Genomic DNA, 21189 nt, shown 5'->3' on the forward strand with positions numbered 1-21189 from the left:
CCCCGGGCAGCTCGCGGGGAGCCCGCACGCCCTCGGCGTCCGTCGGGTGCCCGAGGCGCCTCCCGCAGGGAGCCCCGCGCGGCCGCGCTCCAGCGTGGTTCCTAGGGGGCCGGGGCCCCGGGACGTGCGGGGCCGCGAAGCCCAGCCGGGCGCCCCCCAGCGGCCGGCGCGGGCCCCATGGCTGGGCCGGGCGGAGCGGAACCGGCGAGGTGAAGCCCCTGGGCCGGCGGCCGGAGTGCGTGGCGGGGGCGCCGGCTCCATGGGCAGCGGCGCACAGCGGCGCGATGATGGACGCTAACAGCAGCGGCCGCCCGGACCTCTACGGGCACCTGCGCTCTGTCCTCCTGCCCGAGGTGGGGCTGCCGGACCTGAGCCCCGACGGCGCCGGCCCGCTCGCTGGGTCCTGGGCGCCGCACCTGCTGCGTGGAGTCCCTGAGGTGACCTCCAGTCCTGTGCCCACCTGGGATGCGGCCCCGGACAATGTCTCCGGCTGCGGGGAGCAGATCAACTACGGCAGAGTCGAGAAAGTTGTGATCGGCTCCATCCTGACGCTCATCACGCTGCTGACGATCGCCGGCAACTGCCTGGTGGTGATTTCGGTGTGTTTCGTTAAGAAGCTTCGCCAGCCCTCCAACTACCTGATAGTGTCCCTGGCGCTGGCCGACCTCTCGGTGGCCGTGGCGGTCATGCCCTTTGTCAGCGTCACAGACCTTATCGGGGGCAAGTGGATCTTTGGCCACTTCTTCTGCAACATTTTCATCGCCATGGACGTCATGTGCTGCACGGCTTCAATCATGACCCTGTGCGTGATCAGCATCGACAGGTAAGGGTTGGGCCGCCCGGTCCCGGGTGCTTGCTGGTAATTCAGCTCCGCGCGCTCGCCTTTCCTGGGAGGGGAAGCCAGACTTCACGGCGGGAAGAAGGGCTGCGCTTAAAACATCAACCCCCACATATCAGCCCTATACCAACTAACTTAAGTTACAGCAAAGCCTATATTCACCTTTAAAAGAAGAGCCCGGAATGTTCTGGTTTACTCTAAATGAGGATTTTTAAGACCAAAGTTTAGAGTATTTGAAGCATTATTAGTTTCAACAGGGGGTCCCTTGTCTTGGTTTTCAGGAGGACGGAATTTGATCCTTTTTGAACTTGACAGACCCTTGCTGTGAACTCTAAATTTAGAGTCCAATTCTTACTTGAAGAAATCAATGGGAGAAAAGTCACTCGCTTCCCTGATTGTAGGAGCTAGTCTTCAGGCCCATGAAGACCTCGGATGGTTCCCAGAAGTGGGGGTCTACATGTCTTAACGTTGCACCCCTGCTGATTCTGCGTCTCATTCTTTTGAAAGTCTGGTTTCTGTGTTTGGCAACGCTGTTTGCATTCTGTGGGCTTACTGACTGGAGCCGTACTCCCTGTCTGAATGGTTGTTTCAGCCTTTCATTCTATCCCTTGGGAATTTTCTCTTGAGAACTCCTCCACTGAAACAGAGGACACAGTCTGACCATCTGTTAAGGATGCTGGGGGGAAAAACTCTTGCCTTGGGTTTCAGATTGGGGTTTTTCAGCTTCTAGAATTACAGGGGCTAGTCTTTGGTCCTAGATATATTGTGCAGTTGATGACTTGAAGTATGGCTCCAATGCTTTTTGGTTATAGAGCAACTCTCTGCTTCTCTTAAAACTGAAATATTAAACCTTAATATTCACACTCAGAATGCTGCTGGTATTTTAAAACCAGTGCAGGACTAGTATTCTGTTGTGTTTAATGATACAGAGAAATGGTTATTTTCTTTGGAGATCTACAGAGCCTTTAAATGTGTAGGAGAAATAATTGACGCTTACATACTTAAAATGATAGTGCCTCCAAAGATGGTCTAGAACGAAACTGAGATATTCCTCCTTTTCCTTCCTGTAAACACTGCTATTTGTGGTTTGTTGATATTAAATGTGTTCTGCTATTTTACTGCTTGGCCAGGGTTTATAATAACTGAATAAAGAGAATGATAGGAAAGCGGATATTTAAAAAAAAAAAAACATTGTAGCTGCATTTAGTTAAGGGCTAGATTATTTTAAAAAAATGGATCCTGTCTTTTTTATATATCAAGTTAGGAGCTTCTGACAGCAAACAAGGAATTATTTTTAATAGTAGAACATGAAATGCGTATATGAGAACATTAGCTCCCAACTTGACAGCTGAAGTTCTGAATGACTGTAGTTAAGAATGTTAAAAACATATGCATTTACAGTCTGGTTGTGGCAACACGAACTAGTAGAGCGCATTCTGTATACACAGTAAGCATAAACTTGAATTGAAAAAGCACAAAAATCCGATTGCTCAGCCAACCAAAACAGTGCTTCTTGCACGAATGGAGTCCTTTTGGAGCTTAGTGTAGTAAAACTAATAACAATTTATGCTGTAAGTAATGCATTTTTAATCTTTTTTTTTCCATTTCATAATTGGTAAGTGATAAATAACACAGTGTGCTGACTTGTCTCCTGGGACATCTAGTGCCTCTGTTCTTCTGGGCATATTTAGGTTTGGCTAGGATCACCCTGAAATTCCCGTACATGAGCTAAAGGTTTTCTTCACTGAGTGTGAGTGTGTGACTTACCAGAAGCAGGAATATCTTAAATACAGAGGAGAGGTTAATCCTTCTTGTCAAGAGCTTCTAATTAGTTCATCAGCTATATTGTTATAATGTCACAAATTGTAGATAGATTCCGTCTCTTCATTTCCCATTAGAACTGGTGCCATTGATGATTTCTGCTTATAAATTGTTTTAGGAGATGAACATGCCATTTCTTTATATAATGTGAAGAATTGATAACATTGGGAGGCACAGATTGCTTTTCTTCCGAGAACACATAGAAGTAAAAATGAAAAAAAGAAAAATGCATTTGACATGTATGTTAAATTATTTGTGACAAGACTTTTCTTCAGTTCTATTGTAGAATATGACCGATGATATTAAAATGTGCTAAGAAACTATGAGAAAAACTTAATCTTCATTCATTTATTCCCTCCTGAGTACCTAGTATAGATTATTCTGTGCTTTGTGCAGAATAATCAAAGATGAACAATAATATTCCTGCTTTTGAATTCATACTATATTTTGAGAGTTTGGTATTCCTTTGGGCACTTAACCTTTGGTTAATAGAACCTTTGATTTTTCTTAACCACTCACCACCATATCGGGATGCTTTTCCAGCCTTTCGCAATGCAATTTCATGCTATTATTCTTGACAGGTTTCAACACTCCCATATCTGCCCTTTACAGGTAATGACTCACGATCATTGAAAAAGTAGTAACCATTGGATGGGAACTTCCTTATCCTTCCACCGAACAGACAACCTTTGCTGCATCTGTACCCTTTTTATTTCCTTCTATTAATAGTTAAAACGCAAGAAGACATTGTCTCCCAGCAAAGACCAAACCACATGCACCTCTCATCCCATCTCCTGTCCCCTTCTCGAGGACTTTGTTCCTTCTTCGATTCCTCATTTCCTCTTTGTCTTCATTGTTTCCTCTCAAATAAGTCAAGCGTGATCTTCTATTTTAAAGAACTCCTTCTTTGGCCTCACCTCTCCCTCTGGTTACTGGTCTGATTCACAGTTGAGTTGTACCCACACCCTGTCTTTATTTCCTAACCCTCAGCTAGGTAAGGTGGACACTCAACAGGTCTACAGTTCACCAGTAGTACCCTTTTAGGGTGCTCTTTTTTTTTTTTTTTTTCTTTTCTTTTCTTTCATTTTTCTGAAGCTGGAAGGAAACAGGGAGAGACAGTCAGACAGACTCCCGCATGCGCCCGACCGGGATCCACCCGGCACGCCCACCAGGGGCGACGCTCTGCCCACCAGGGGGCGATGCTCTGCCCATCCTGGGCGTCGCCATGTTGCGACCAGAGCCACTCCAGCGCCTGAGGCAGAGGCCACAGAGCCATCCCCAGCGCCCAGGCCATCTTTGCTCCAATGGAGCCTCGGCTGCGGGAGGGGAAGAGAGAGACAGAGAGGAAGGAGAGGGGGAGGGGTGGAGAAGCAAATGGGCGCTTCTCCTATGTGCCCTGGCCGGGAATCGAACCCGGGTCCTCCGCACGCTAGGCAGGGGCAGAGCGTCGCCCCTGGTGGGCGTGCCGGGTGGATCCCGGTCGGGCGCATGCGGGAGTCTGTCTGACTGTCTCTCCCTGTTTCCTTCCAGCTTCAGAAAAATGAAAGAAAAGAAAAAGTAAATAAAAAAAATAGAAATCAAATTATCTTTTATGTGCAGTTTAGAAACATACAAAAACAGTTCTATATATTGTTTAGATGAGTTTATGTAAGAGTAAAAGTACAAAAGAGTGCAGAGGAATAGTGAATATCAAATTTGGGAGACTAGTTTATCTCTGGTGGAGAAGGTGGAGGTATAGCTAGGTAGTAGCATGTGTATCAACTATATTGGTAGTGTTTCATTCCTTAATCTTGGAGGTTTATATAGTCTTGCTATTTTTTTTTTTTTTTTCAGAGAGAGAGAGAGTCAGAGAGAGGGCTAGACAGGGACAGACAGGCAGGAACAGAGAGAGATGAGAAGCATCAATCATTAGTTTTTCATTGCGAGACCTTAGTTGTTCATTGATTTCTTTCTCATATTTGCCTTGACCATGGGCCTTCAGACCGAGTAACCCCTTGCTTGAGCCAGTGACCTTGGGTCCAATCTGGTGAGCTTTTTGCTCAAACCAGATGAGCCCGTGCTCAAGCTGGTGACCTCGGGGTCTTGAACCTGGGTCCTCTGCATCCCAGTCCAACGCTCTATCCACTGCGCCACCTCCTGGTCAGGCAGTCTTGCTATTCTTAGTATAACTTTCTGTGTGTCTAAAATATATTTTAAAACTTTTTTTTTGAAATACACTGATATAACCTTCAACTAGATCAAGAAATTGAGCATTACCTACCTCCCAGAAGTCCTTTTCTTTTTCCCCTTTCCAGTTTCTAATAATCCCCAAGATAACCATCGTCCTGGTTTTTAGCATCATAAATTAGTTCTGCTTGGTCAGAACCTTATATAAATGTAATTGTATATTATGTACTCTTAAATCTGGTTTCTTTTGCTCACTATAATGTCTGTGTGATTCATTTATATATAGGTTTTACTCCATCAGTATTTTATTCTTTTTTTTTCCTGTGTAGTATTCCATTTAATTTGTTTATCAATTTACCTATAGACAAACAAGTTTTGAGATATTACTAATAGTCTATAAACATTTATTTGTGGACAAGTCATTTTGTGGACATGTTTTCACTTCTTTTGGGTAAATAGAATCCTGGATATTAAGGTACTTTATTGCATTTTAATTCTATTTGCCCCCCTCATACCATTTGTGTTATTCTTGTCATGCATTTTAATCTGCATATTTAATAAACCTATTAGGTGTTATTTTAAACAATCAGCATTCATTGTTTTTTGTTTTTAGTGGCGTGTACTTTTCCCCTTTTTATTGAATTTATTGGCGTGACAGTGGCTAACAAATTATACAGGTTTCAGGTGCACAATTCTCAATACATCATCTGTACACTGTATTGTGTGTTTACCACCCCCAAGTCAAGTCTCTGTCCATCACCATTTATCCCCCTTCACCCTCCTCCACCTCCCCTACCCAACCTCCCACCCATTTATCCCCCTTCACCATCCTCCCCCCCCCCACCCAACCTCCCACCCATTTATCCCCCTTCACCCTCCTCCACCCCCCTACCCAACCTCCCACCCATTTATACCCCTTCGCCCTCCTCCACCCCCCCACCCAACCTCCCACCCATTTATCCCCCTTCACCCTCCTCCACCCCCCTACCCAACCTCCCACCCATTTATCCCCCTTCGCCCTCCTCCATCTCCCCTACCCAACCTCCCACCCATTTATCCCCCTTCGCCCTCCTCCATCTCCCCTACCCAACCTCCCACCCATTAATCCCCCTTCGCCCTCCTCCACCTCCCCTACCCAACCTCCCACCCATTTATCCCCTTTCGCCCTCCTCCACCCCCCTACCCAACCTCCCACCCATTTATCCCCCTTCGCCCTCCTCCACCTCCCCTACCCAACCTCCCACCCCCGCCCCCAGACTGTTCATTCTTATTCACTCACATATTTACCTTTTTTGGCTCTTGATTTTTTTCCTACATTACTATGCTTTCATCTGAGATTACTTCCTCCTGCATAATTAGACTTTCATTAGCATTTTAAAAAAGTGAGTGCTGGTTACAAATCTCAGGTTTTACTTGTCTGAAAATGTCTTAATTTTACCATCGTTTTTGAATGATACTTTCTCTGGGATGCAATTCTGTAGTTGAGGAGTTTTCAGCACTTTAAAATGGCATTCCACTGTTTTTAGGCTTCCATCACTTCTGTTGAAAAATTAGCCATTAATAAATATTATTACTCTTTTGAAGAGAATGTGTCTTTTTTCCTCTGGCTGCTTTTAGGATTTGCTGTCTTTAGTTTTTATCAGATTTTCTGTGATTTCCCTACGTCTGGCATTATTGATTTTTATATTGTTTGTTGTGGTTTTGCTGTCAGCCCTGCAGGGGTTTTTAGTAATTTTCATATTTGTGCATTATGAGATTTGCTGTTAGCTCTTTAAATATATTTACTGTTCCATTCTTTCTTCTCTGTCTTCAAATTTACATAATTTAAACTTTTTTAAAAAATTGAATACGCATCTCTTACACTCTTCTGTTTATTTTCTGTTTTACATTTTTCTCTGTGCTTCAGTTTTGAAAATTTTTTGACTGGCTTCCAGTTTGATAATCGTTTCTTCCGCTATGTCTGATTTGTTTTTTAGTCTTACTATTGAGTTCTTAATTTCACAGTCCTAGAGATTTCATTTGATCCTTTTTATTGATTCTAATTATTTGGTAAAATTCTATGCCTTTTAATATAATTTCTGCATCTTGTTACCATATTTTGGGCTATATTAATTATAGTTAAACTCTTTTCTCAATTCACTGCAGTATCTGAATCACTTGTGGCTTCTTAGCATGTGATCTATTTTATTTTCCCCCCTCTGGGTGTTGGGTCTCTATCATGGCATACCTAGTAAATTTTGTTTGTATACTCAACATTTTGGTATGAAAAATTTAAGATGTTATAGATAATGTTGTTTTCCTCCAGAGAAAATAGCTGCTGGTAGGCATATTGGGGGACTGATTATTTTAATCCAGTTAGGGACTGAATTGACTATATAGGCTATGTTTTAGTTTTGATGAAGCTCTGTCTGCCACTGGCTGATATCTCTTTGTAGGGTATAGCCTTCTTGGGGTTTTAGCTAAGAGCTTGGGTCTTCCTGATAACTTCTCCACCTGGTTAGTTCAGAGTTCTAATTTTCTCTGCTCAGCACCATGAGACTGTCAAAATTCCCACTGAAAGCTTTCTAGGAGCTTTCTCCTTCCCTTCTTAGCCTCCTGTCCCATACAGCTTTGGAATTCAGCAAATGTGTTTAGGGGAAGACCAGCCCAGTGTTGGGCTTAGATTTCTGCTTCTTTCTGGGATTTTGGCCACTCAGGTCTTTAATTTTTGTCTTTCTATCCTCCAGAGACTACCAAAATTACCTCTGGTATTTTTGCCTCCTAACAAGTCTGCTGAGGCTCTCTGCCTGGATCTTCTGCCTCTTAACTCCTCAACTAGTTTTTGAAAAAATCCCAAGGGAAAGAGTGGCTACAGAATTTTGGCTTACCCCTCTGTGGCTCTCTCTTTTCCAGGAGTTTGTCCTCTCAACTGGTTATCTCAACAATGATATCATACCCTTAAGCAGGTGTGTGTCTGTGTCTGTGTGTATTGTGCTTTTTCTAGCTGTTCTAGTTGTTTTCATCAGAAGCATTGGTCTGAGGCATCAAGCAACCCCATCAATGCTAGAAGTAGATCTGTGTTTGAAATATTTTAAATACTGTGTGTCCGTAAAGTCATGGTGCACTTTTGACCAGTCACAGGAGAGCAACAAAAGACGATAGAAATGTGAAATCTGCACCAAATAAAAGGAAAACCCTCCCAGTTTCTGTAAGATGATATAGCAGCATGTGCGCACGCGCAGATGATGACGTAACACTGTGTATACAGCGGAGCAGCCCATGGCCATGCCAGTCAAGATGTGGACGGTACAGAGGAAACTTCAGTATGTTCTGTGGCTTGCTAAATTCGAATCCGTGACCAAAGTGCAACGTGAATATCGGCGCGTTTATAACGAAGCGCCACCACATAGGAATAACATTACTCGGTGGGATAAGCAGTTGAAGGAAACTGGCAGTTTGGTGGAGAAACCCCTTTCTGGTAGGCCATCAGTCAGTGACAAGTCTGTAGAGGCTATACGGGATAGCTACCTAAGGAGCCCTAAAAAATCTGTGTGTGAGCCCACATTGAACTGCACTGAATAGGTATGAAACTGGGAGAGTTTTCCTTTTATTTGGTGCAGATTTCACATTTCTATCATCTTTTGTTGCTTTCCTGTGACCGGTCAAAAGTGCACCATGACTTTACGGACACACTGTATGTACAAATATAAACATACAGTCATGTACATTTTCTGCTTAAAACCATTCATTGGCTTTTCATTTCCCTTGGAATAAGATCTTTAACACGTCTGTGAATTCCCTCATTTGTTTCTGCTTTATTCCTCAATAACATTTTGTACCATATTCTATCTTGCTTTCCATAGTATAGTCATATTGACCGTTTTTGGTTTTTCAGTCATGCCAGATTCTTTCCTACCTCAGGCCCGTTCCATGTAAACTCACTAACTAATGTATTTGCAAAACTATGAACTTATCTGGAGTTCTATTTCCTAACATACGTTTTTTTGGTTCCAAGTTGGAAAGCTTAAAAATGTTTAATCCTCTAGAACGGCAACAATGAAAATGTCTGAAAAATACCAAGTATTGGCAAGGATGGAGAGCAAAGGGAACTTTCAAACATTGTTAGTGGAATTGTGAATTGGTAAACCTGTGTAAAAATAGTTTGCATTTTCATGTCGTATTGAGGATACATACACCCTATGATTCTGTTATTTTTATCACTAGATGTGTATCACAGAGACTCTTGCCACCAAACATTTTATACAAGAATATTTATAATCTCCAGAAACTATTTAGAAACCCTTCAATTTGAAAAAAAAATACATGTGTGTATCAATAATAGAATGTTCAGTAGTGGTTTTCAGACTTGAGCATGAATCAGAACTATCCAGATAGTTTATTAAAACACAGATTATTGCGCCTGACCAGGCAGTGGCGCAGTGGATAGAGCGTTGGACTGGGATGCGGAGGACCCAGGTTTGAGACCCCGAGGTCGCCAGCTTGAGTGTGGGTTCATCTGCTTTGAGCAAAGCTCACCAGCTTGGACCCAAGGTCGCTGGCTCGAGCAAGGGGTTACTCAGTCTGCTGAAGGCCTGTGGTCAAGGCACATATGAGAAAGCAATCAGTGAACAACTAAGGTGTCGCAACAAAAAACTGATGATTGATACTTCTCATCTCTCTCTGTTCCTGTCTGACCCTGTCTATCTCTCTCTCTGACTCTCTCTCTGTCTCTGTAAAAAAATAAAATAAATAAATGAATAAATAAAACACAGATTATTGGGGCCCACTCCAAGGGTTTCTGACTTAATAAATTTGGGGTAGAACCTAATAGTTTGTGTTTCAAACAAATTCCTGGAAGATTCTGATGCTCCTGGTTTGAGGACCTTGCTTAGTGAATTGTTACTATAAAGCAATGAAAATGAACAAATTATGGCTAAAATGAATATCATAAAGTAACTTAAACAGTTTTTTATTATAAAAATTTTGAAACATTTAAAAGTCAAGAGCATAGTATAAAGAACCTACTATGTCCATAACCTCGCTTTAACAGTGATTAATTTATGGCTAATCTAGTCAGTGTATACAGTGTGTCCGTAAAGTCATGGTGCACTTTTGACCGGTCACAGGAAAGCAACAAAAGATGATAGAAATGTGAAATCTGCACCAAATAAAAGGAAAACCCTCCCAGTTTCTGTAGGATGATGTGGCAGCATGTGCACATGCGCAGATGATGACATAACACCGTGTTGTATACAGAGGAGCAGCCCACGGCCATGTAGTCGAGATGTGGACGGTACAGAGGAAAGTTCAGTGTGTTCTGTGGCTCGCTAAATTTGAATCCATGACCAAAGTGCAACGTGAATATTAGCGCATTTATAACGAAGCGCCACCACATAGGAGTAACATTACTGGGTGGGATAAGCAGTTGAAGGAAACCGGCAGTTTGGTGGAGAAACCCCATTCTGCTAGGCCATCAATCAATGATGAGTCTGTAGGGGCTATACGGGATAGCTACCTAAGGAGCCCTAAAAAATCTGTGTGTGAGCCCACATTGAACTGCACTGAATAGGTATGAAACTGGGAGAGTTTTCCTTTTATTTGGTGCAGATTTCACATTTCTATCGTCTTTTGTTGCTTTCCTGTGACCGGTCAAAGGTGCACCATGACTTTACAGACACACTATACTTTATAACCCCTCCATCTTTTCAGTATTTAAATCAAACTTCAGACATTTTGTCATTTCACCTATTAATATTTTCAGGTCACAAGCATAATGCTGAACAGAAGAAGCAGAGTACAAAAGAACACATAATGTGCTTCTTTTCATGGAAAAATTTGAAACCGACAAACCACATTGTTTAGAGACATAACTGAAAATATAAAGAAAAGGAAGTAAATATATATAATGAGAATGAGGGTAGTGATTACTTCTAGATTGAAAGGAGAGGATTATGATCAGAGAGGCCTGCTTCTGAGTTGGTGTAATGTTTTCTCTCTTGACTGTAGTGGTAGTTACACGAGTGTTAACTTTTTAATTACTACTGAACTAATCATGTATATTTTAGGCGCTTTCCTGCATATGTATTGTGTTTTGTAATAAAAGGGACAGAAATATTTATTTGAATGACATCCTGTGAGATCCCTTTGAATGTACATCAGATGTATGATTAATCTAAAGCAGAGGCAGTTACTGTTTTAATGTGATCAGCAGCCATTAGTTTTTAGTTTCATGTGTGATGACAGGGGCCATCTTTGGGTTCTTCACGGTTACAGGAACTCATCTGGCCTATTTGCAAGAACTGTAATCTGTAGTTCTGACTGGTGTCTGGCTGAAGCCTTGCTTCCTTGCCAGGTACTATGACTCATTTGCTTCGATGATCCGAGTTCTGCTGTTGGCTTTAATTCTGCTATGATCAGCAGTGCAGGGTACATTCTGGCTTCTCTGGGTCGCCTTTTGCTTTGAAGGCAGTCATCCTTGCTCATCTTGAAAATTAATTTTCAGCTTATAGATATACTTTAGGAGTTGAAAGAATTCTTTTCTAGCTTTGTGATGGGATTGTGAGAGGAAGGAGAAGAAACTGGTCTTCCGCTCTGTCCTTTGGGGAGGTAATATTTCCCATAGACTACTTCAGTTTTTATGTTAACTAACAAGAAGTAACACCTCGGGGTCAAAATGCTAGAAGCTAATAGATGTTTAGTGCTTTATTATTAACACTCTCCATGTATAGAAATCTCCTTTGATCCTTTCTACAATCTGTAAGATGGGCATTATTATCCTCACTTAATGTAGGAAGAACTGGAGCAGTAAGTGACTTATCCAAGGACACAGTTTATATGGGTAGGACCTGTGTTCAAAGCCTATGTTAGTGGCATGTATTTATGTATATGTGTGTATATTTAAGGAAAATAGTGTAACTTTAGATATGTGCCACAAGGAAGGAGATACCCTTGACTTAGGTTCTTGAAAGAAATATTGAATGAGACAGGTGGTGAAAAAGACAAGATAGTTTCCAGGTAAGGGGACTAGCAGATACCAAGAATGGATCAGTCTGTGAGTGAACTTACATATAGGAGCAGGAAACCATTCCAGGTGAGGTAATAGCACAGGAAAAGCCCAAGTGCGTAAGACTTGACCCTGGTGGCAGATGCTGCTGGTTGCCTATTCCAGTCCTCACTCTCCCCTTTGTCCTTAGTCGTAGGAATCCCTGTTTTTACCCAGGAATAAGGCTGCCCAGAATAAACACTACATCTCTTAGCCTCCCCTACAGCTACGTGTGGCCCTGCTAATACATTTTGGCCCAGGAGATGTTAGAGGAAGTGTTGTGTTTTGGCTTCTTGGAAATTGATTTCTCAAGACAATTAATTTTCTTTTTTGTCTTTTCTTCCATCTTGTTGTCTGGCATATGAGGATGGTGACTAGAGCTCTAGCTGTCACCGTGGTCAGGATGGACAACTAGGGACACATTTGGGAAGGAGGACCAGGGCGCTGGGAGCATAGCCTGGTTCCTGGGGATTGTGGACACCACAAGGACTGCCAGAACCTAACTTCTTACTAACTGATAAGCATATACCATTATGTTATCTATCACATGCAGCTGAACTCAATACCAGCTGCTGAATTTCAGGGCCAGTTTCTTACCCCACTTGCTCATCTTTCCCATTGATGTCCACGTACACTTCCTAAAACATCATCATGAGGGAGTCGTGTCATTCTCCCTTGGGAACCCTTTAGGAATAACAACTATACTATTTGAGGCCCTTTTTTTTTTCCTATTTAAATTCCTAAAGACTTTACACATGAGATCTCCTGTACTCTTCTTAACACCCTGGTAAGACTGTTTATTGAGTGTCTATCATTGAGCATCTTGCTGGCCAAAGGTAGACAAGACAGAGTATGGGTATTTTCAATCCCATTCTGTAGATGAGGGAGCATATACATTGTGCGTGACAGGAACAACATCTGAATCAAAAGCTCGTGTGTGTCCCCCTACATCTTTGTAGCCATTGCCTGCTATGTTCGGAGAAGAGAGTTAGCGTTAAGTCACCAAAGGAGGGACATGCAAGGCCTCGTGAATTTTATAGAAAGTTTATACATCTGCGAACAGATGGGCTGAGACCCTAGTGGCATCAGCAGTGAGAGGGTGAAAAGCCTCATCCTATATAGGACTGAGTTTCAGTGTATTTTTCACTGCAGGGGGACAACTTCTGTTATCTGTCAGTTAAACAGTGGAGGCGGGAGGGTGGTGCTGACTAAGTAAGAATGTTCAGATAAGTGATGGGGGATGACTGTCAAGATGCCTCAGGGTCTGTTGAAGGTAAGATATCAATCAGGATTGCTCAGGTGGAGAGTCACGGGAACTGCCCTGGTCCCGGGCCACCTAAATTTCAACTTGGATAGTTGAGACTATTGCGAAGGGGTCCTGGACCTGAACCTAACAAGATATTAAGACCCTTTATAATTTGACTCCAGCCTCCGTCTTAGCCTTCATCTGACTAACTTTATCATAGGCACTCTTTTTTTTTTTTTTTTTTAACAATTTGTCAAAACAAGAGGGAAAGTGGCGATGGAGTAGGCGGACGTTACAACTCCCACCTCCCAGAACCAAAGTGGATTACAACTTAGGAACAATCATCTTGAAAAACCAACTTTGGACTTAAACTAAGAGGAATCTATAACCAAGTATCACCGAAGAAACCACACTGAGCTGGTAGGAAGGGCGGAGACGTGGAAAGGGCTGCCCCGCTCCCAGGAGTGAGAGGTGGCCTAGAGGGTCTCTTATGGTGGGGTGGGTTGTCCGGAGAGCTGTGGGTCCTCAGCCACAGGACAGGAACTCCAGACTGGAGCCCCAGAGACTAGAGGAGGCATACAGACAGTATTTAGCGAAAGAAGACCCGGGTTACTGTTTGCGAGAGGGAGAGAGAACTCTCAGACCCAGGCTGTGTCTTAAAGGGACCCGCAAAAAATCTCATTCACAGCCACTTAACCCGGGCCCTGGGAGTGGGGAGCGCCGAGAGCACTGGGGTAGTGAGAAGAGAGTGTAGTTTTGGTGGCACAGGGAGAGACTGTGGGGGACAGCCACCCTGACCCCCACTGGGGTGACTCCCCAAACCTAAAGTGACCATTTATCCTGGGAAAACCAAGCCAGCAAAGGGAAGCAATTACCCTGCTCACCAGAGGCTCTCCTGCTCAGTCAGTGCAGAGAGACACTTAGAAGCAGGGGGAGCATCAAGGACACAGGTTTTGAGTGCTGAGGTCTGGGCTACACCCCCCCCCCAAACTGCTGAGTACCCTCCGAAGGGCAGGAGGGCCCAGCTGTGACGGTGGCCACGGCACTTGGTCTGCGTGGCAGTGAGTGGTGGAGCCCAGCGAGGCAGCCAGTGCGGTGGTGGTGGGGGGCAGAGCCCAGCAGCCTACATGTGGCAAGGGGTGGAACCCAGAGAGGCTTTCCATGTGCCCACAGGGGCTGAGCCCAGATAGGCAGCCTGCACGCCCACAGGGGCAGAGCCCAGTGGCACATAATGTGACAGCAAAAGGTGAAGCAGGGAGAGGTATCCTGTGTGCCTATGGGGCCCAGAGCCCAGTGAGGTGAGGATTCCCCCACGCCTGAGGGGCAGCCCAAGCTGTGGTCCGCAAGCCCATGCGCCTGGCAGTGCTGGTGCCTGAGTGCCTGAGGAGGCGAGGGCAGTGGGGGGCCAGCAGAAAAACCACACCTCAGGAATAGAGAGGCGATACACACTGAACAAGAGTAGATAAAAGTCAGCCTAGGAGTGCAGCTGATATTTACAATAGCAACAGGGCCCAGAAGAGGCAGCCACAAATTCTGGATCGCCTGAAGCTCCAAGAAGGTTGCTAAGTGCCAGTCATAAGCAGTGACCCCCACTGGTCTTCACCGAGTTCTGGCCAGAGAGGTCCAGGGCTGGTACATCCAGAGGCCAGATACAGAAAGCATCAACTCAGGACCTAACAACCCTAGTTAGAGTGGTATCTTAAGGAAAGACTCCTCGCACCTGACCCAGCTAAGGCATAGAAAATGAAGACACAAATAGCAAAAAGACCAGTAGCAGCAGACAAGTATCCCACAGTGGATTACAAACAACAGCTGAGGCCAATCCAAGAAGATCTAGAAACAACACAACTTAATGCTGGAGGCAGACAACACCAACCCTACACTCAGGTAGCTACACAAACAACACATCCAAAGAAGCAGTCTATACAGAGTCAAAATGGGAGACAGAAAAATGCAATTCAAATGAATCAAGAGAAATCCCCAGAAAAAGAACTGAATGAGATGGAAATAACCAAGATATTGGATGCAGAATTTAGAATAATAATTGTAGGATGCTCAAGGATCTTAATAGATGTACATAATGAGCACCTAAACAAAGAGATAGGAAGCATCAAAAAGGACCCTGAAATCATAAAAAAGAATCAGAAAGAATTGACAAACACAATATCAGAAATGAAGACTATACTAGAAGGAATTAAAAGCAGGCTGGATGAAACAGAGTATAGAATCAACGATTTAGAGTACAAGATAAGTGAAAGCATGGAAGCAGAACAGCAAAAAGAAAAGAGGACTAAAAAGTCTGAGGAAACAGTAACAGAGCTCTGTGACAACATGAAGAAAAACAACATCTGCATAATAGGGGTTCCTAAAGGAGAAGAGAAAGAACAAGGGATAGAGAACCTGATTGAAGAAATCATAGCTGAAAACTTCGCTAAATTGATAAGGGAAAAAGTCACAAAATTTCAAGAAGCACAGAGAATCCCATCAAAGAGGAACCTAAAGAGGCCTACACCAAGACACATCATAATTAAAATACTAAAGCTAAGAGATAAACAAAGAATACTAAAAGCTGCAAGAGAAAAAATGTCAATCACCTACAAAAGAGCCCCATAAGGATGATATGCGACTTTTCAACAGAAACACTTGAGGCCAGAAGGAAATGGCAAGAAATATTTAAAATAATGCAAAAGAAGAGCCTACAACCAAGACTTCTTTATCCAGCAAGGCTATCATTTAAAATTGAAGGAGAAATAAAAAGCCTGCCAGACAAAAAACAAACAATCAGACAAACAACAAAAACCAAAACTCAAGGAATTCATTACAACCAAACCAATGCTGCAAGAAATGTTAAGGGGACTGTTGTAAACAGAACAAAGGGAAAATAAATCTAATAAGAGAGGAATGTAAATTAAATAATAAAATGCAATAAACAACTGCATATTAATAATAACCTTAAATGTAAATGGATTAAATAATCCAATCAAAAGACATAAGGTAGCTGTGTGGATAAGAAAACAGGACCCGTACATATGATGTGTACAAGAGACACAAAAGATACACATACACTGAAACTAAAGGGATAGAAAAAATATTTCATGCAAATGGAAATGCAAAAAAAGCTGGGGTAACAATACTTATATCTGACAAAATAGACTTTAAAATGAAGGCTATTGTAAGGGATAAAGAAAGTCACTACATAATTATAAAGAGAGCAATCCAACAGGAAGATATAACCATTATAAATATCTATGCACCTAATATAGGAGCACCTAAATATATAAAGCAGATTTTTGATGAACATAAAGAGCAAGATTGTCAGCAATACTATAATAGTAGGGGATTTCAATACCCCACTAACATCACTACATAGATCCTCAAGAAAGAAAATTAACAAAGAAACAGCAGACTTAAAGGACACACTACATCAACTCGATTTAATAGATATCTTGAGAACCTTTCACCCTAAAGCAGAAGAATATACATTCTTTTCAAGGCCTAATGGTACATTCTCTAGGATAGACGACACGTTAGGGCACAAAAGCGGTCTCAACATATTTAAGAAGATTGAAATCATATCAAGCATTTTCTTTGATCACAATGGCATGAAATTAAAAACCAACCACAACAGAAAAACTGAAAAATACTCAAACACTTGGAAACTAAATAGCATGTTATTAAAGAACAAATGGGTTAACAATGAGATCAAAGAAGAAATAAAAAATTTCCTTGAAACAAATGAAAATGAGCATACAACAACTCAAAATTTATGGGACACAGCAAAAGCAGTCCTGAGAGGGAAGTTCATAGCATTACAGGCATACCTTCAGAAGCAAGAAAAAGCTCAAATAAATTATAGGCCAATATCCCTGATGAATTTAGATGCTAAAATTCTTAACAAAATATTAGCAAACCGAATTCAGCAATACATGAAAAAAAAAACCATACATCATGACCAAGTGGGATTTATTCTGGGGAGGCAAGGCTGGTACAATATTTGCAAATCAATGTGATTTATCATGTAAACAAAAGGAAGGAGGAAAATTACATGATAATATCAATAAATGTAGAAAAAGCAAATGATAAAATCTAGCACCCATTTATGATCAAAACTCTCAGCAAAGTGGGAATAAAGGGAACATACCTCAACGTGACAAAGGCCATCTATGACAAACCCACAGCCAACATCATACTCAATGGGCAAAAATTAAAAGCAATCCCCTTAAGATCAGGAACAAGGCAGGGGTGCCCCCTTTCACCACTCTTATTCAACATAGTTCTGGAAGTCCTAGCCACAGCAATCAGATAAGAAGATGAAATAAAAGGCATCCAAATTGGAAAAGAAGAAGTAAAACTATCATTATTTACTGATGATATACTGTACATAGAAAACACTAAAGTCTCAGTCAGAAAACTACTGGACTGATAACTGAATTCAGCAAGCTGGCAGGAAATAAAATTAATATTCGTAAATCGGAGGCATTTTTATACACCAACAATGAACTGTCAGAAAGAGAAATTAAGAAAACAGTCCCCTTCATTTTTGCAACAACAAAAAAATAAAGTACCTAGGTGTAAATTTAACAAAGCAGGTTAAAGACTTGTACTCGGAAAATTATAAAACATTGATAAAAGAAATCAAGGAAGATGCAAACAAGTAGAAACATATGCCATGAAAAAGAAGGAAATCCTACCTTTTGTGACAACATGGATGGACCTGTAAAGTGTAAACTATTATGTTAAGTGAAATAAGCCAGGCAGAGAAAGAAAAATATCATATAACCTCACTCATTTGAGGAATCCAATGAACAATGTGAACTGAGGAATGGAATAGAGGCAGAGGTGGGATCAAAGGGACCACAGGGAAAGTGGACAGAGGGAAGGGGGATGAGAGGATGGGATCAGAGAAGGTAAAGAGATTGTTGAAATTATATATACAGTACGTAACACAGCGTTATAGAGAGCATCAAAGCAAATCCTGGAGGGAAGGGGGGAGGGCGTTGTGGGGAGGGGGGCAAGGGGGATGTTGAAGGGAACACGGATGGGGGGATGTATTCGTTGGGACACTTGAATCTATTAACAGCTCCCTGTAAACACAATAAATTAAAATCAATAAAAGAAACCAGTATGTCAAAACAGAACTAATGCACTTACCTCTCAAACTTGTTCCTCTTCCAAGGTTCCCATCCCAGTAAATGGCATCAGTCTCTATACAGTTGCTTTGTGAACTGTTTGAATAACATCTTCGAAACCTCCTATCAGCCCCTCATTCTCTCCAGCCTGTCACCAAGTCCTGCTGATTGTCTCTCCACTTCCTCTCTTCCCAGAACCAGCAGCTCAGCCCCTGTCATCTTTTGTGTGGACCATTCAGAGTAGGTTCCCAGGGGTCTTCCTGTATCTTCCCTTACCCCACTTCAATACAGAGTATGTAATCCTAGCTGCACATTACCACCACCTGGGCAATTAAAAAAATTTCTAATGCTTGGAGCCTACCTTTAAAGATCCTGATTTAATTTGTCTGGGAGGGCCTGAGCCTTAGTATATTTGAAAGTATTCCCTAGGTAATTCTAATGTATAGCCAGAGGAAGAACCACTGAGTTAAGGGAATCTTTTAAAAATGCAAATATGATTTTATTCATGGTTCTCAAACTTACCTGCATATTAGAATTACCTAGGGATCTTCAAAGGTGTGGCCCATATCCAGGCCTTAATGCAAGCCAACTAATGCAGCTGGTGGTGGGACCCAGGCCTCAGTGTTTTGGAAGCTCCCTAGGTTAATCTAATGTGTAGACGGGTTTGCACATTAGTGGTTTATGGGCCTCCTGTTTCATACCCTTTAATGGATTAATGAATTCCTCTGCTTTTGGGATGAGATCCTTCACTTTTGATTGAACTAAAGGATTGTATAATCTGACTTTGCATATTTCACTAGATTTGGGGTTGGCAAACATTTTTTTTTAGGGACTAGATCAGGGGTCCCCAAACTTTTTACACAGGGGGCCAGTTCACTGTCCCTCAGACCGTTGGAGGGCCGGAGTATAAAAAAAAACTATGAACAAATCCCTATGCACACTGCACATATCTTATTTTAAAGTAAAAAAAAACAAAACGGGAACAAATACAATATTTAAAATGAAGAACAAGTAAATTTAAATCAACAAACTGACCAGTATTTCAATGGGAACTATGCTCCTCTCACTGACCACCAATGAAAGAAGTGCCCCTTCCGGAAGTGCGGCGGGGGCCGGATAAATGGCCTCAGGGGGGCCGCATGCGGCCCGCGGGCCGTAGTTTGGGGACCCCTGGACTAGATTGTGTATATTTTAGGCTTGTATGATCTATGGTATCTGTTGCAACTACTCCACTCTGCTATTGCATAATGAGAGCAGGCTAGACAATGTGAATGTATGGGCACCGTTGTGTCTAATAAAACTTTATTTGTGAATACTGAAATTTGGATTTCACATAATTTTCATGTTATTATTATTTATTGTTTTTATTTTTTCGAACTATTTTAAAATCTAAAATTCATTTCTAGCTGGGGAGTTATATAAAAGCAGTCAAGGCCAGATTTGACGTGCAGGATTTTGTGACTTCTGCTCAAGATTTGTTCAACTTAATTATTTATCTACCTACCTACATACCAATTATCTATCTCCCTCCCCTGCCACCCCCATATTCTGGAAACTGTTCTTCTAGTTCCTTGAGATTTTGATGTTCAGGATCTTTTCAAGTCATTTTATTGCCTGAGCCTTTCTTCTCCCCAGCATACTTTTCTACCTCCTTGGCTGGTAAATTTTTTTTTTTTTATCACTCTTTAGATAGGCCCTTGATTTGATGTTATTGTCTGATGGAAGTAGTACTGGAATCCCAGACTATCCTAAAATTTTAAAACTTCTTGCAATTTTTCTTCCTAGGACTGACCTCCGGTTTTAATCCAGGGCATCCCCCACTCTGGTCCATTTGTTACTTTTGGGTTAGGGTTAAGGTGAGGCCTTTACGGGATATCAGATCCACTCTGTCATGTGTTTAAGAGAGGATCTGAGCATTGTGCCCTAACAGAGAGGCTGTGTGTGTGTGTGTGTGTGAGAGAGAGAGAGAAAGAGAAATGAATGGAGAGAGAGGAAGTGAGGGGGTGGAGGAGAGAGGGAGAGAGAGGTTGCATTGCATGTATGGACAGCTAGAGGAGATGGTGGGGGTGAGATTTATTTAATAAGCAAATTATTCATTTTCTACTAGATATGTAAGTACTGTGGGGATACAAAGGGTGAATAAAGGCATAGTCTTGTCTTCAAGAGATAGCCTATTGAGCACAAATTATTTTATTCCTATATCAGAAAATTTTGGATATTTAGAAAGTTAGGTTATACAAATTGCTTTGCAGTCAATCGCTGTGTGATATGCCCTTTCTTGAAGGAGTTTATGAGTCATTTAGCTCTGTCTGCAAACAGTTGGATTGTTTAAAGACTTTCATCAATAAAAACCCAGGTAATCTGTGGTCTGTTTTTTAACTTCCTTGCTGGAAGAATTCTTGTTAAAGACTCCTACAAAATGATGGCTCCTAGGTCAGACCTACCTACGTGCTCACTCTTCTGATGTTGTGTGTTGAAGTACAGGATACCATCTCTAGGGGCTGAGCAGCTGTGGGTTTTTGGGGGGACATCGCTAGTGTGTCTATTTGGAGCATTTTATTTTTGCCCATTTATATGGTTTGTAGTCTCATTTTCATCATGGCCTCTATTCTGATTCAAAGTCCTAAGCGTCCTGTATTTCTGGGTGTTCTAGTGTTCTCTACTCATTCAAAGAGATGTAGCTGGACAGCTTTCTTCCTTTGAAATGGTTCTTTCATTGGGAATATCAGATGGAACCATCCACCTAAAGGGGGCTGTTAATATTTTGCAGTTTAACAGGGGAAGACTTAAATGACATATTCTAATCCATCCATAATCAATCTGGGTCAGCTACCTGAATATTTCAGAATTTTATTTTCAGGAAATGTATATTCTGTATGTTTGGTTTGAAAAAGTCTCTGACATTCTCAAATGTCTTTGAAAAAAAGATTTTTATTTTGATTAATAGATTGCCTTGCAATTTCATACT

General features: G+C 42.0%; 1 protein-coding gene across 2 annotated transcripts in view; it reads left to right on the plus strand.

Annotated features, from left to right (window-relative positions):
• HTR7 (5-hydroxytryptamine receptor 7) overlaps positions 1–21189 on the plus strand; it is a 102299-nt gene continuing 81110 nt past the window's right edge. For both annotated transcript variants that reach the window (XM_066355810.1, XM_066355809.1), the window contains exon 1: positions 1–823. In XM_066355810.1, coding sequence (XP_066211907.1) covers positions 285–823 — 539 coding nt within the window. In that variant the 5' untranslated portion in view covers positions 1–284. The remainder of the gene's footprint in view (positions 824–21189) is intronic.

The sequence above is a fragment of the Saccopteryx leptura genome, chromosome 13 (genome assembly GCF_036850995.1).
Source record: "Saccopteryx leptura isolate mSacLep1 chromosome 13, mSacLep1_pri_phased_curated, whole genome shotgun sequence".
NCBI lineage: Eukaryota > Metazoa > Chordata > Mammalia > Chiroptera > Emballonuridae > Saccopteryx > Saccopteryx leptura.